This window comes from Trichosurus vulpecula, chromosome 4, assembly GCF_011100635.1.
Source record: "Trichosurus vulpecula isolate mTriVul1 chromosome 4, mTriVul1.pri, whole genome shotgun sequence".
Lineage (NCBI taxonomy): Eukaryota > Metazoa > Chordata > Mammalia > Diprotodontia > Phalangeridae > Trichosurus > Trichosurus vulpecula.
This window is the reverse complement of record NC_050576.1, coordinates 339,477,338-339,491,340: the sequence shown is the minus strand read 5'-3', so window position 1 is coordinate 339,491,340 and position 14,003 is coordinate 339,477,338. Positions and strand designations below refer to the sequence as shown.

Sequence of the window (14,003 nt, the reverse complement as noted above, 5' to 3'; positions counted from 1 at the left end):
TATAAGCTTTCAGGGTAATAATAGTAAATTAAAAAGAAAAATTGGAAAGATGAATTTTAATTCTGTATGTCAAAAGCATGCTGAAATTCTATTAATTTTTCTACAATGATATGTTGTAGTTTAACTTAGGTTTAAAAAATGTATTTTTTGACTTATTGGACATATAAAAATTATAAATAGGTTTTATATACTAGTTTTGAGGGGCAGCTAGATGGCACAGTGGATAGAGTGCTGGTCCTGGAGTCAAAAAGATTCATCTTCCTGTCTTCAAATATGCCTTCACACACTTACCAGCTGAATGACTCTAGGCAAGTCACTTAACCCTGTTTGCTTCAGTTTCTTCATCTGTAAAATGAGCTGGAAAATAAAATGGCAAACTACTCCAGATCTTTGCCAAGAAAATCCCACATGGGGTCATAAAGTATTAGATACCACTGAAACAACTGAACAATATACTAGGTTTATAGTAAAGATGTGAAAAAATTCAATAGAATTAATTGTTCTTGTTTTTTTTATTGATTGAAGTTAAACTTTCAAGGAACTCAGTTTTTACTGTGCAAAACTATTGCAGGAAGTAGAGGGGGCAGAGCCAAGATGGTGGAGTAAAAGCAGGAACTTGCTTGAGCTCTCCCCCAAACCCTTCCAAATACCTGTAAAAAATGACTCTAAGCAAATTCTAGAGCAGCAGAACCCACAGAATGACAGAGTGAAACAAATTTCCAGCCCAAGACAACATGGAAGCTTGACAGGAAAGGTCTGTTGCATCAGTACTGCTGAGAAAAGAGTGCAGGCCAGTGTGGGCCGTGCAGACACAGACAAGGTTGGAGCAACCTGGAGCAGGCCTCAGGACACTGAATCACTAGCAGCTGTGGTGGTTTCCAGACTTCTCAATCCACAAATGCCAAAGACAACATAGAAGGTCAGTAGGAAAGGTCTGTCAGACCTGGATGAGAGAGGAGCATGATCCAGCCCCAGCCCCAGGGCAGCAGCAGTGGTGACAGCAGTGGCAGCGGCAGTGGCTGCCTCTAGAGCTCTCAGCCCACAGAGGGGGATTGTAGGGATCTCTTTTCTGGTGCTGTGTCAGGATTCTCTTGCTTTGCCCATACTTAGATCTGGGTCGCAGTCCTGGGTGGTAGTCCTGGGATGAGGAGGAGTGCTGCTGTGGCGGTGGAAAGGGAATCCTCCTCATGGTTCCCAGGCAGAAAAAGAGTGCTTGTGGTGACTCACAAACCAGAGCACAGACAGAGTAAACACTTCTCCTTTAACCATACCACCTTGAAAGAACTGAAAATTTACAGGTCCCTTGAAATATCTCTGAAAACAGCTGCACAAAACCCCTGAAGCTTCAGACAATACACTTTTCACACTGGAAGCAGAGTCCTACCTTAACGAAGAGCTAAAAATTCAAGTAATTGGCTGGGAAAATGAGCATACAGCAGAAAAAAATATCAGACTATAGAATCTTACTTTGGTGACAAGAAGATCAAAACATCCAACCAGAAGAAGACAACAAAGTCAAAGCTTCTACATCCAAAGCCTCCAAGAAAAATATGAATTGGTCCACATTAAGAGATCAGAGGGCTTGGAATATGATATTTCAAGGGTCAGAGGAGCTAGAATTTAGACCAAGTATCACCTACCCAGAAAAACTGAGCATAATACTTCAGGGGAATGAATGGACATTCAATGAAATAAAGGATTTTCAAGCTTTCTTGATAAAAAGACCAGAGCTGAATAGAACAGTTGACTTTCAAATACAAGAATCCAGAGAAGCATGAAAAGGTAAACAGGAAAGAAAAATCATAAGGGACTTATTAAAGTTGAATTGTTTACATTCCTACATAGAATGATGATATTTGTAACTCATGAGACCTTTCTCAGTATTGTGGTAGTTGGAGGGAATGTGTGTGTGTGTGTGTGTGTGTGTAAATAGACAGAGGGCACAAAGTGAGTTGAATATGAAGAGATGATATCAAAAAAATAAAATTAAGGGGTGAGAGAAAGGAATGTACTGGGAGAAGGAGAAAGGGAGAGGTGGAATGGGGTAAATTATCTCACATAAAAGAGGCAAGAAAAAGCTTTTACAATGGAGGGAAAAAGATGAGAGGGAATGAGTAAACCTTACTCTCATCAAATTTGGATTAAGGTGGGAATAACATATACACTCAATTGGATATGAACATCTGTCTTACCCTACAGGAAAGTAGGGGGGAAGGGGATAAAAGAGGGAGGATCATAGAAGGGAGGGCAAATGGGAGGGGGTAATCAGAAGCAAACACTTTTGAGGAGGGACAGGGTCAAAGGAGAGAACAGAATAAATGGAGGGCAGGAAAGGATGGAGGGAAGTATAGTTAATCTTTCACAACATGATTGTTATGGAAGTGTTTCGCATGACTACACATGTGTAACCTATATGGAATTGCTTGCCTTCATAGTGAGGGTGGGTAGGGAGGGAGGAAGGGAGAGAATGTGAAATTCAAAGTTTTAAAAATGGATGTTAAAAATTGTTTTTTTATGCAACTGGGAAATAAGATATATAGGCAGTGGGGTATAGAAATCTATCTTGCCCTACAGGAAAATAGAAGGGAAGGGATAAGAGAAGAGGGTGGGGGGGTGATAGAAGGGACTGAAGATTAGGGGAAGGAGTAATCAGAATGCATACCATCTTGGGGTAGGAAGGGAGGAGAGACAGGGAGAAAATTGGGAACTCAAAATCTTATGGAAGTGAATGTTGAAAACTAAAAATAAATAGATTAATAGAAAAAGAAAAAAAACTATTGTGGAAAAACGAGCTGAATAAAAGAAAATCCTCAGACAACTTTGTCTTTTGGAGGGAAAAATTTGGTGGCAGGGTTTTAGAAAATTCTTATTCCATGACCCTAAGATCTTTGGTTTTCTGTACTCTTAGAGCTTTCCTTCCACAATCTGTAAGTGGGCAACTGTTCTTATGGGAAAGCTTGCTGTAAATGGAAACCAAATTATATTTTCACAGGGCCTTTCCTCCTAGAACAACAAAGGATGAAAAGTTCTTTTTTAGAATGCCCATAGTTGAAACAGCTAGATCATTAGTTCTTCTAGGCCTAGTACACTCTTGATACTTGCTCCTTAGGCTTAGTGTAATGCTATGCTTGTAGTAAGTGCTCAACAAAGATTTTTGTTTAAATATAGTATATTAATTTCTTATCTTTTCTCACTAGAGCAGGTAGGTTATTTTAGTATAGAATTATCCAGTTTGGAAAATAATTCCTCATCTTCTTTTAATTTGGTACACTATTGTTAGCCTTGAGTTTCAGTCTGGAGCTCTCGAACATGGAGCAGATCTGTTAACCTGATCTCCTTATTGTGAACTAGTCATTTTCTTCAGGTCATCCTCACTGCTGTCCACAAGTAAATTGAATAAGGGGAACCAAAAGTAGATTTTTCCTTGAAATTTTCAGAGGGTTTCTTGAAGTCCTAAATTCTTGGCTGTCATAAAGTTGTAGCCATCACTAAAATCAGTAATAACTTTATATTTCCTCTTATTTCCTGATAAGCAGCTTTTTTTTAAATTGAGGAGTGTAGGGGGAGTGATATTGGTAAAGTAGCACTAGATTAGGGCCATCACTTGAATTTTTAAAAACTTTCCTATATTGATGATAACAGGCCTGCTGTGTGTCAACTTTGAAAGTACATTTATTCTGTATCTATTTGTCATTTCCCTCTATTAGAATGTTAGCTCCAATTCTTCTAGGACCAAATAGATAATCCTCTGACATTGAAAGCCTTTCATAACCTGGCTGCAGCCTACTTTTAACATTGTAACCAGAATGGCCTGCTTGCATCTACGGTGTTAGTGCCTTTGCTTGGCTGTACCCCAAAACTGGAATACCTTTTCTCCCTCCCTCTGCCACTGAAGAATCTCTAGTTTCCTTCAAAATTTAGGGCAAGTGCCAACTCCTACCTCCTCAAGAGTAACCTTGAAGTTACTCTTTCTATATATTTACCTGTATTCAAATTGTTTCCCATTGAGGTGATATAAGCTCCTTGAGGAGAGATCTGTTTTGTTTTTGTGTTTGTATCCCCAGTACCTATCATAGGGTCTGGCATCTCCCAAGCACATAATAAATATTTGATCATTAATTAAGTAGACTTAGGGAAACTCTTGATCTTTCTCCTTTCATATGTTGAAGTGTTGTAGTGGAAGAGGGATTAAATTTGTAGTGGAGGAGGGATAAATTTAAACTCCTCTCCTTAGGCTACCCCCCAGTTCACAAGCAGTTTCCCTGAGAAATATCTACCTAAAGTTCAAAGGTACATTGCAGTTCCACTCTTCTAAGACTATAATTCAGGAGTTCCCACTAGAGTGTTTATCTTTAGTAGTCATCAAGAGCACATAATCAGATATTTACTGAAATGGCATAGTCAGAAGCAAAACATCTCCCCCATAAACCTAGGTTGCAAAATCCACCCTAGTGGATGCCCATCAAGTTCATGACTATCAAAGCACAAGCATAAGGTAACACATGACCAAGGAGTATGCGTATATACTGTACGTATATTTTGTATTCTTGTGTCTTTCTGTGTGTGTGTGTGGGTGGGTGGGTATTGGTGATCTAATGCAATATAAATTCTTTGGAAACAGAGACTACTTTGTTTTTGTCACATAGTACAATATGAGACGTTTTAAAATGTTTGTTGGTTAATTGCGTAGACTTAAGGAATACATGTTAACTCTCTTTAGGTATTTGAAGTGTTGTAGGAGACAAAGGATTACATTTGAGGTGAAAGAAGAATTAAATTATACCGAAGATGGAATCTCAACAGTTGTAAAACTTACAGACAGTTCTCGGTTCAGAATAAAGAACTTAATAACAATTAGAATTGCTCAAAAATGAAATGGATTGCCTTAGTAGGTAGTGACCTCCCAGTCACTGATTGGATAACCATTACTTTAGGTAGTGTTTGTAACAACATCGCTGCTTGCAGCTGCTGTGGAGATCTAAGGCCAATAACACCAGCACACAGGAGGGCTGCTAGCACAGGTTCTTTGATCTGCTTTTCTAAGGAAAGCAACTTTAAGGGGTTTACAATCTCACTTTAATCAAAGATACATATATCATTCACTTATCTCAGGGGAAAAAGTCAGCACCCTGAACTTCAGAGAAAGTACAAACAAATTACAAGCAGAAGTTATATAAACAGAGCAAAATAACACAAATCAGCAGACAGGCTTCTATCTTTCTGACCATAGCAATACATACACAGTTACCAGAGAGAGAGAAGCACCATCTGGGTTTTCAAAGCCAGAGGCAAGAGGGTACTCCTTGGCTCCTCAGGTCAAATCACAGAACACTCTTCCAGTGAGTGAGCCCCAAGCACAATGCTAACCTCAGAGTATATATACCCCTTTTCAGGGTCACACCTCTCCTGACCTAATTTGCAAAAGCATGTGGGCCTTCCTACAAACAAAGACACGACTCAATCAAAGGCACTTGATTGCCTTAGTGCTGAGAAGCACTCCAAAACAAAAGACAACAAAAAGTTCCACTTTGCTTGCCATTACAGTGTTGAACCTATGTTATCACCCAAGGAGAGTCTTTGATGTCCATTGTATAGGAAATGACATGAAAAGAAAGGAATGATGTAGCAAGAAATGCTGTTAAATAATTTTGATTCTTTTTTTTAGGATCTGTGGCTGTGGTTCTGGGGAATCTGGCTGTGCTGTGTGTGGCTGTTGTAAAGCCTGTGCAAGAGAATTAGATGGTCAGGAGGCAAGACAAAGAGGAATTCTTGATGCTGTGAAAGAAATGATACCTTTAGATCTTTTATTAGGTAGGATTTGTTTGCGTGTGTGACAAATTTTACTCTCATAACTTAGAAATTCTACACTTTAATAAAAGTATTAATAAACATAATACATATCAAAGTATTTTGAAGAATATATGCAACTTGGAGTTAAATGAAATCAAGGAAACTGATAATATGGATTATTTCTTAAATACTGTGACTGTTCTGGCTCCCTGTAAAATGAGCCCTCACTGTAACAAAAAAGAGCATTCATTTATGTAAAATAGATTTCTCAGCTTCTAGTTTCTGATGCATTTTGATCACATCTATGATGTAACTTAATTCTCTTCTTATACTGATAATTTTTCAGCTGTCCCTGTACCTGGAGTTAACATTGAAGAACACCTTCAGTTGCGGCAAGAAGAAAAACGACAGCGTGTAAACAGGAGGCATAGATTGGAGGAAGGCAGAGGTAAGATTATGCAGAAAGAAATTAGTTAAAAATCTGATGGTTTGCTCAAGTGGGCAAATTTGTTTTCAGAATCAAAGTATCTGTTTAAAGTTCTCTGAATATCCTTTAATTTTAAATATTCTCCTTATAAAATTTGCTATTACCCTCGAATACATTATGTAAAGTATATTTACCATACAAACAGGAATTTTACCATCAGCCTGAAGATAAGTATTTAGCACATATAGCTTCTTGGACATCAGTCATAAGAGATTATCTTTTTTACTCCAGTGGAAAGCCTCCCAGCTTATTCATCTGATCAAGCAGTACTGGTTTCTAGGAGGTGCACAAGCTCCATAGCCACAAAGCAGTTTTAATTTAGTCTAGTATTTCTGTATCTATCTGCTCTTATTTCAGTGCAGCTTTTTCTGGGGAACCTGGTCTCATTATATGAATTAATTACTATATTGATGTATATTTTGTGCTACTCCTCCAGAGACAGGCCAGGAATCAGGTTAGTGGACACATTTGCAAGTTTTATTTTCAGAAACAAATTTACTGTTTTCTTACCCTATTGGCATCTAATTATTTCCCTTGGTTTCAAAGTGGTTTGAAGGTTTTAATTAGTTTTTTTAAATTTTGTATCCTGTTAGGATAGTCAAAATGAAACAGTTGTGAATATTACCAAAGCATCTTTCCCAAGGAGCATTATAGTAAGCTGTGTTTAGTTTAGGATTTTCTTGCCCAACAAATAAAACTATCAAAATTCACATTTATTGGTACCAGATATCATAAATGTTTGTTCAAAGTGAAACATCCAGTGTGTCACATTATCTCAAGAAACAATTCATGGTGACAGCTCATATCTCCTTTAAGGTAGTAAAATTTTATTTTCTTTTGGACTTGGTGATGAATTATTTTTGAAAGCAGAGAAACCTTGCCTGTCTAGTTGTAGAGTTCCCAAAAATGTCTATAAGTGGTAAAACATGTATTTGAAAGACTAAAGTTATGACTGTGGTTCTATAGTGTTTAAACTGTTGATTAACTCATTGATTGCTGTTATTGATATTTTCCAGTTCGTACAGAGTCACACTTCATAGATGCTTGTTATGGTGACATTAAAATATATTTTTGCCTAATTATTTTTGTAGTTCTCTAAATGCCTGGATAGTTGTATGTTAAATGTTTCATGAATTTAAAAAGCTATAAGTTGAGAACCTAAGGGAATTTTAAAACATTATTATTGGGCCTTTAATGTTTATGCTCATTAAATGGTCTTCATTTTCCATGTAAGTGGTATGAGCTGCAAAAAGAATTTTGTAAATTGTCATCCATAAAACTTTTCCTCCCCTTCTACCTTCCTTTCTACGTGGCATAAAAATTAGTTAATCTCAGAATGAAGCCGACTGAATTGTTTAATGCTAAAATCTTTGTCTCTTTACTGCACCAAAATAATTTTATTTATTTTTCATGCATAGAAACGAATGTACTTCAAATAAGTTAACTCATTTATAAGTGTATTTAGAATGCAACATTCCTTCACTTCATCTGATTATGTATTTTCTCATTTGTAACAGTTTATAAAATGTGTCATGAGCCCCCAAACATTATACTCGTTCAAGCAAGCTCTCTTTATGCTGTTGCATTTGATTTGGCAATTATACATATCAATTGTAGAAACTTGTGTTTTTATTCTATTAAAAATTCCTTTCTTAATAGCCTTTAAAATTCAGTAACAACTCATTTGCTTATAATTATTGGGGAATCAACTGTTCATGTGTTTTAATTTTCTAGGTAGCTGAAGCTTGCCCCATTATGCACCTAATCTTTCATTTTAGCCATTTTTATTGAAATCTTCCTAAAAGGTATTGTACATATACCTTCTACTTTTAAACATTATTTTGACCATAAAACAACCTGTGTTTCCTGGCTCAAAGTCATTGTTATGAATTTGAATACTTTATTATAATTACAGACCTGGGTTCAATTCTCTTTTGGCTTTGTAACCCTGGGTAAACCTCTTAGTTTTCCAGGCAGCTCTTTAAGACTATAAGTTGCAGAATTGCTATTGATTTGCTTTACTAGAATAAGTTTCCTCACCCTGTATTATTTACACAAATGAAATCCCAGGTGCAGAGTCAAAAATAAAACATTATAATACAGGGATACTCTTAGGGACCATGGAGATAGGTATCATTTTTTTGCACCCAAACTAATTGACCCCCAAATTGCTTTTGCTATTTCTGCTGGCTCCTTCTTCACTGTTACTGTCACTTCCCTGTGTTTGATCCATATTCCCGCTCCTTCCCCACAATGTGTTGTTATCTAAGCTTTTAAAATGTCAGTTTATTTTACACACACATTCAAGCCAACTAGCAGTCCATGAGTAGGTCAGTAATTTGAGAGGAAAAGTATTTTTTGGAAATGAATGAAAAAATGTTCATTAAGTGCTTACTTATATGTTCAGAGATATCTACGAAGTGCCTCAGAAATACAAAAACAAAAGGAAACAGTTTCTGGAACAGCTGTTTTTCTTGGTGGCCTATTAATTTACTTTCAGATTTATTGCTATCTTCTGCATGGCTTAGGTTGGCAAAAGTCCAACTTTATGGTAAGAGGTGTTAGATTATAAGGAACACCTTTTGGATAGCATGGTATAGTGGATAATACACTAGAGTCTGCAATCTGAAAGACCTGGATTCAAATTCTGCCTCACACACTCCGTCAACACAGCTGTATCAACCTACATAAGTCATTTAATCTCTGTGACTTTTTCTTCATCTTTAAAATGAGAGGCTTAGGTCCCTTTCCAGTCTAAATTTATGATCCAATAAGATGTTCACCCCCTTCCATTTCTACTTTAACAACTGGGAAATTCATTTTAGTGTATATTGCTTAAAATATTTGCTCACTGTTTAAACAGGAGGACTATGATTTTTTTCTTAAAATCAAATGGACTAAAATATTTACATTACACATTTTTATGTATCCTATGATAATTTTCTGTTTTAAATCTATAGGAAATATTGAAAGCTTTGATCTGAATCTTGTAGTTTAAAATGTTGGGGGTATCTCTATTTGGTTCAATAGTAAAAAGGATGATTGCTGGTATCGCCTTAGTGTCCTAACTTCCTATGAAGAAGGCGGTGTGGTCAAAGAATGGGAAGAGTCTATCCTCCAGTTTCTCTTCTGCTTAGTACCTTATAGGTTATTTATTAGTCCAAGATACCCTTTAGTTGAAAACAGGCACTTTTTAATCAACAATACTGTGAGAGCAAATTTATTTTTCATAGTCATTTGTCAGTTGTTTAAATTGATGTCCTACTGCTTCAAGTCTGGTCAAATCATTTTAGTTTATCCAACTTTAAGCCTGTATACTAACACTAGGTTCAATAGAAATTGAGTAGTGGTACAGCATAGGAGGGTAGCTAGGTGGCGCAGTGGATAGAGTGCCATGCCTGGTGTGAGGAAGACTCATCTTCTTGAGTTCAAATCCAGCTTTAGACACTAGCTGTGTAACCCTGCGTGAGCAACTTAATTGTTTGTCTCAGTTCTTCATCTGGAAAATGAGATGAGAAGTAAATGGCAAACCACTGTCAGATCTTTGCCAAGAAAACCCTAAATGGGGTCACAAAGAGCCAAAACCAACTGAACAACAACAGCAGCTTAGGAAGCAGTGTTGGGTAGTATGAAGAGCTGGTCTCATAATAAAGAAGACCATGGTTGAAGTGCTGCCACTGACATCTCCTGACAGTGTGAATTATAATGTGTCACTTAACTTCTCAGTACTGCAAACCAGTGGTGTAACTGAGATAGAAATGAGGCCACTAAGCTGTACATAAGAATCCCTGCTGGCTGCATATTGACTTAGAAAACCACATAGTAACATTATCTGTGTTTGATTCTATTTTTATTTATTTTGTTAAATATTTTCCAATTACATTTTTCTCTGATTTCAGTTGCACTTGGGAGTACTCTGTCCCAGGCAGTTCTGAAGCACAGTTGCATTGCTGGAAGGAGTTTCCTCACCAGGATTTCCTTGTACCAGTAAAATCACAGATGCAGACCAATTCATTCTATCATTCAACTGCTTTACACCGTTTCTGGCTTCAGTCCTCTGTCCTAGATATATTTTCTAGTAAAACATGTTGGTGGTAGTAATGGAATTTCTTTTTAAAAAAAAAAGAGTAATGGGTAGTAGACTAAAAAAACAACAAAATAATCAGTGCTATAATTTGTTGGCCTTCATTTTTCATTTGCCTTTTGTTGGTATTTTGCTGTCATATGCTGGCTGGTGATTTTTTGATAATAGCCATAGAGTTCTATGTGTCTAAACAAACAATTCTAACCCCTTCTTCCACTTGTGAGGCCCTTGAACCTAGTTCTTATTTCTCCCTTCCTCCCAAGACTTCTCTGGACTAAACATCCCCAGGTCTTTCAGCCAATCCTTATATCACAGTCTAGGCCTTTCACCATTCTGGCTGTCCTTAACTGATATATTCTACACTTTATCAATGAGCTTTCTAAAATAGGCTATTCAGAATATGAATATCATGCCCTAGTGTTGAAGACTGTGATACTCAATTTAGCTTAAGTGTGAATTAATTACCTTGACTGGCAGAGCAAACTGTCCACTGTCAGTCAGTCAGTCCATCACTTCGCATGGTGCCTGGTATGTAATAGATGCTGAATAAATATTTATTGACTCGCAGTCAACAAGCTTTTATCTTAAGGATTCACCATTTTCCTAGCACTATACTAGACACCAAAGATACAGTTGCAAAAGTGTTGCAAAAGTGAGACAGCCCCTACCTTTAAAGAGCCTATATTCTACTGTTGGCATATAACATGTTATAAGATGTATTCAAAATAAATGCACAGTAATTGGATTGAGGCAGTACTAGACTAGAACAAATCCTGCCTTAGACACTTACTAACTGTGTGGCATGTCTCTTAACTTCTCTGAACCTCTGGGGATAATGATAGCACTTAACCAACTAGTGTTATGTTGAGGATGACATATGAAAAGTTTTTCAGACTTTGAAGTGCTAGATAAATGCTATTGTAACAACTGAGGGGATCAGAAAAGGTCTTTTGAAGGATGGGATATTTGAGTTGTGCCAGGGATTCCAAGATGCAGAGGTGAGGAGAAAAAGTATTATAAAATCCTCATATTTTTATATGATCTAATAATCTTCTAATCATATCATTCCCAAGTTGATTTTTTGAAACCATATATAAGACTTTACACTTATCCCCATCAGATTTTATCTTACTAAATTCAGTTCAGTGTTCTGGTCTGTCAACATACTTTTTGTCCTGACTTTGTCATCTCTGCTTATCCCTCTTACCTTCATTCTGTCTGAAAATTTAATTTAAATTTAATTAATTCATTAATTAAATTAATATAATTAAAATTTAATTTCAAATTTAACAATTTAATGCCATCTCTTCTGGGGCCAAAAACACAGATGAGATCCCTGGAACTCTTCTCCACATATCTAGCTTCAAGTTGACAGGACTCTTTAATGGCTATTTGTTAGGTCTTGCCATTAAATTCACTTCTGACTGAACTTCATCGATTGTCTTGGCTAACTTTACTATTTTCTAGCCTGCATCTCTTTCACAGTTTTGATTTTGCCAAGAAAGAAAGAATTAATTTTTCAGTTTATGTCCAAATTTCACATATTAGCAAGCATCTTATAAAACTTAGTTACTCCGAGAACTAAATTAACAAGGAATTTGAAGAGTGAATAATACCTGATAATGTGCATAGAGAAAATAGGACAACTGAGTACCTACAAATAAAAGTTGAAGTCAAATTTTAGCTTTACAAACATAACTTGATAATATTGTGAGAGAATTCAAATTAAATTTGAAAGATAAAAAGAATTCTTATAACCTATTGTACATGCAAATTGAATCCTAATTTTAATACTTTAAGTGATCCATAATATAGACAGTTCAATTTTCCTCAAAAATCTAAAGTAATACATACTGAATTTTAAGTGTTAATCTTTTTTTATTCCCAGTATGTGATGAAAATGTTTGTCAATGTAAAGATACTTTTGCACAAACTAACTTAATATTTTTCCAATTTGTATCAATATATTTAGCTTACTTTGTTTCTATTTAAGTATTTTATCTGGAAAAGTTGCTAGGTCAAACATGGCCCTTTGAAATATCTTTTATTATTTCATCAAAACATATTGTTATTGGAAGCCATTATCTGAAAATCACTGTTACTGAATTAAGGCTGCATTGACAAGCAATATCCAGAATTTGAAAGGATTATATATTCCATCCTAGTCATATGTGGTAGGTAGAGAAGGGCAACTAGGATGGTTAAGGACCTTGAGAAGCTGAAGGTGGAACTGGCCTTGTCGGGAAGACCTGAGTTCAAATCTTGCCTCAAGACAGTGAGTAGCTATATGCCTCTGGGTAAGTCAGTTTCCTAATCTGTGAAATGACAAGGTTGGATTTTTTGACCTCTGAGAACCCTTCCAACTTTTAAATGTATGAGCCACTGATCAGTCAGATAAGCTCCTGGAGGAACAGGAATGGAATGGACAGAATCCATGAGCAGAAAAGTTGCCTTGATAAGAAGGAAGGTCCATCTCATTCTCTGAGCCTAGAACAAAGGAGAAGAGAGTATTTAAAGAGAGTTTGAGGGTGTGGAATACCTCGAGAGAGATGGCCTCAGTGTCCTCAGTGAAGTCTGGAAGTGAGCTTATCGTATGACAGACTTTATTTGGGTTGGTGTTGGGGTGTTAAGAGAGGAGGTTGTTTGGGTTTGACTTGTTTTTGTCCTTCGTTCTTAAAGAGGACTGTGACATCAGGAAAGTGACACCATGACTTGCAAGTGAATCATATTTAAGTGAGGGAGGGCTATGCAAAGTCATTAGCCTCCCTCTCTCCTCTGGAGCCAGCATTAAACAATGAATGTGGTTAATGAACAAATCAGCTTCACAGTCCATATAGGAAAACTGATTAGTTGTATTAGCTCCTTTTGAATAAGGCTTATCTCATTACTTATATTTGTATCCCTAGAACCTAGCAGAGTTCCTTGCATGTAGTAGTTGCTTAATAAGTGCTTGCTGAGTACTTGTTAAAAATTGTCTTGTATCTAGACTGTGATGTGCAGAGGAATAGCTATTCCATTTAGTGTGTGTATATGTACACATGTACGTACACATACACACACATACATAACTAGGATCTGTCCTGCTTTTAGTGGCATGTACCCAGAAGTAAATAGAAGAAAACAGAAGATTGCATTTGTGAAAATGTTCAATGTTTTAATGATCTCATAGTTCTACTTAAACAAAAATCCATCTAAATTTTCTCTGGGTAGCGCCTTAAGTTTGCAAATTTTGTTATCTTTAAATAATTAAAATCACAGGCAACCTTCATTACCCTGAAGGGTAATGAAGAGAGTAGTGGTATGCAGCAGCATGTTTCCAGTGGCAACCTATATGTAAGAAGTGGTATAATGTAAGGGATAGTATAGAGGAAATGTTTGATTCAAAAAGAAGGTAGGCTAATCACATGACAAAAGCAACAGAAAATAGATGGACAATCCTAGTGTTCCCCTTGACACCCACAAAATATGGAAATGACCCAGTGGAAGTGGATTATGTTGAGTGAATATTTTGTGGAAGAAGGCTATACATGAGTATGAATTGTAGCTTGTACAGAGGGAAGGAATACATCAATAAGATCAGAAATTCACTGAAATGAAGTAAGAGTGTGTGTGTGTGTGTGTGTGTGTGTGTGTGTGTGTGTA

General features: G+C 36.5%; 1 protein-coding gene across 1 annotated transcript in view; it reads left to right on the top strand.

Annotated features, from left to right (window-relative positions):
- The window catches only part of MYCBP2 (MYC binding protein 2), a 342,008-nt gene that overhangs the window by 120,768 nt on the left and 207,237 nt on the right, over positions 1–14,003 (top strand). Inside the window, exons 16-17 of the mRNA XM_036754198.1 lie at positions 5,666–5,811; positions 6,137–6,238. Of these exons, the coding sequence (XP_036610093.1) occupies positions 5,666–5,811; positions 6,137–6,238 (248 nt within the window). The remainder of the gene's footprint in view (positions 1–5,665; positions 5,812–6,136; positions 6,239–14,003) is intronic.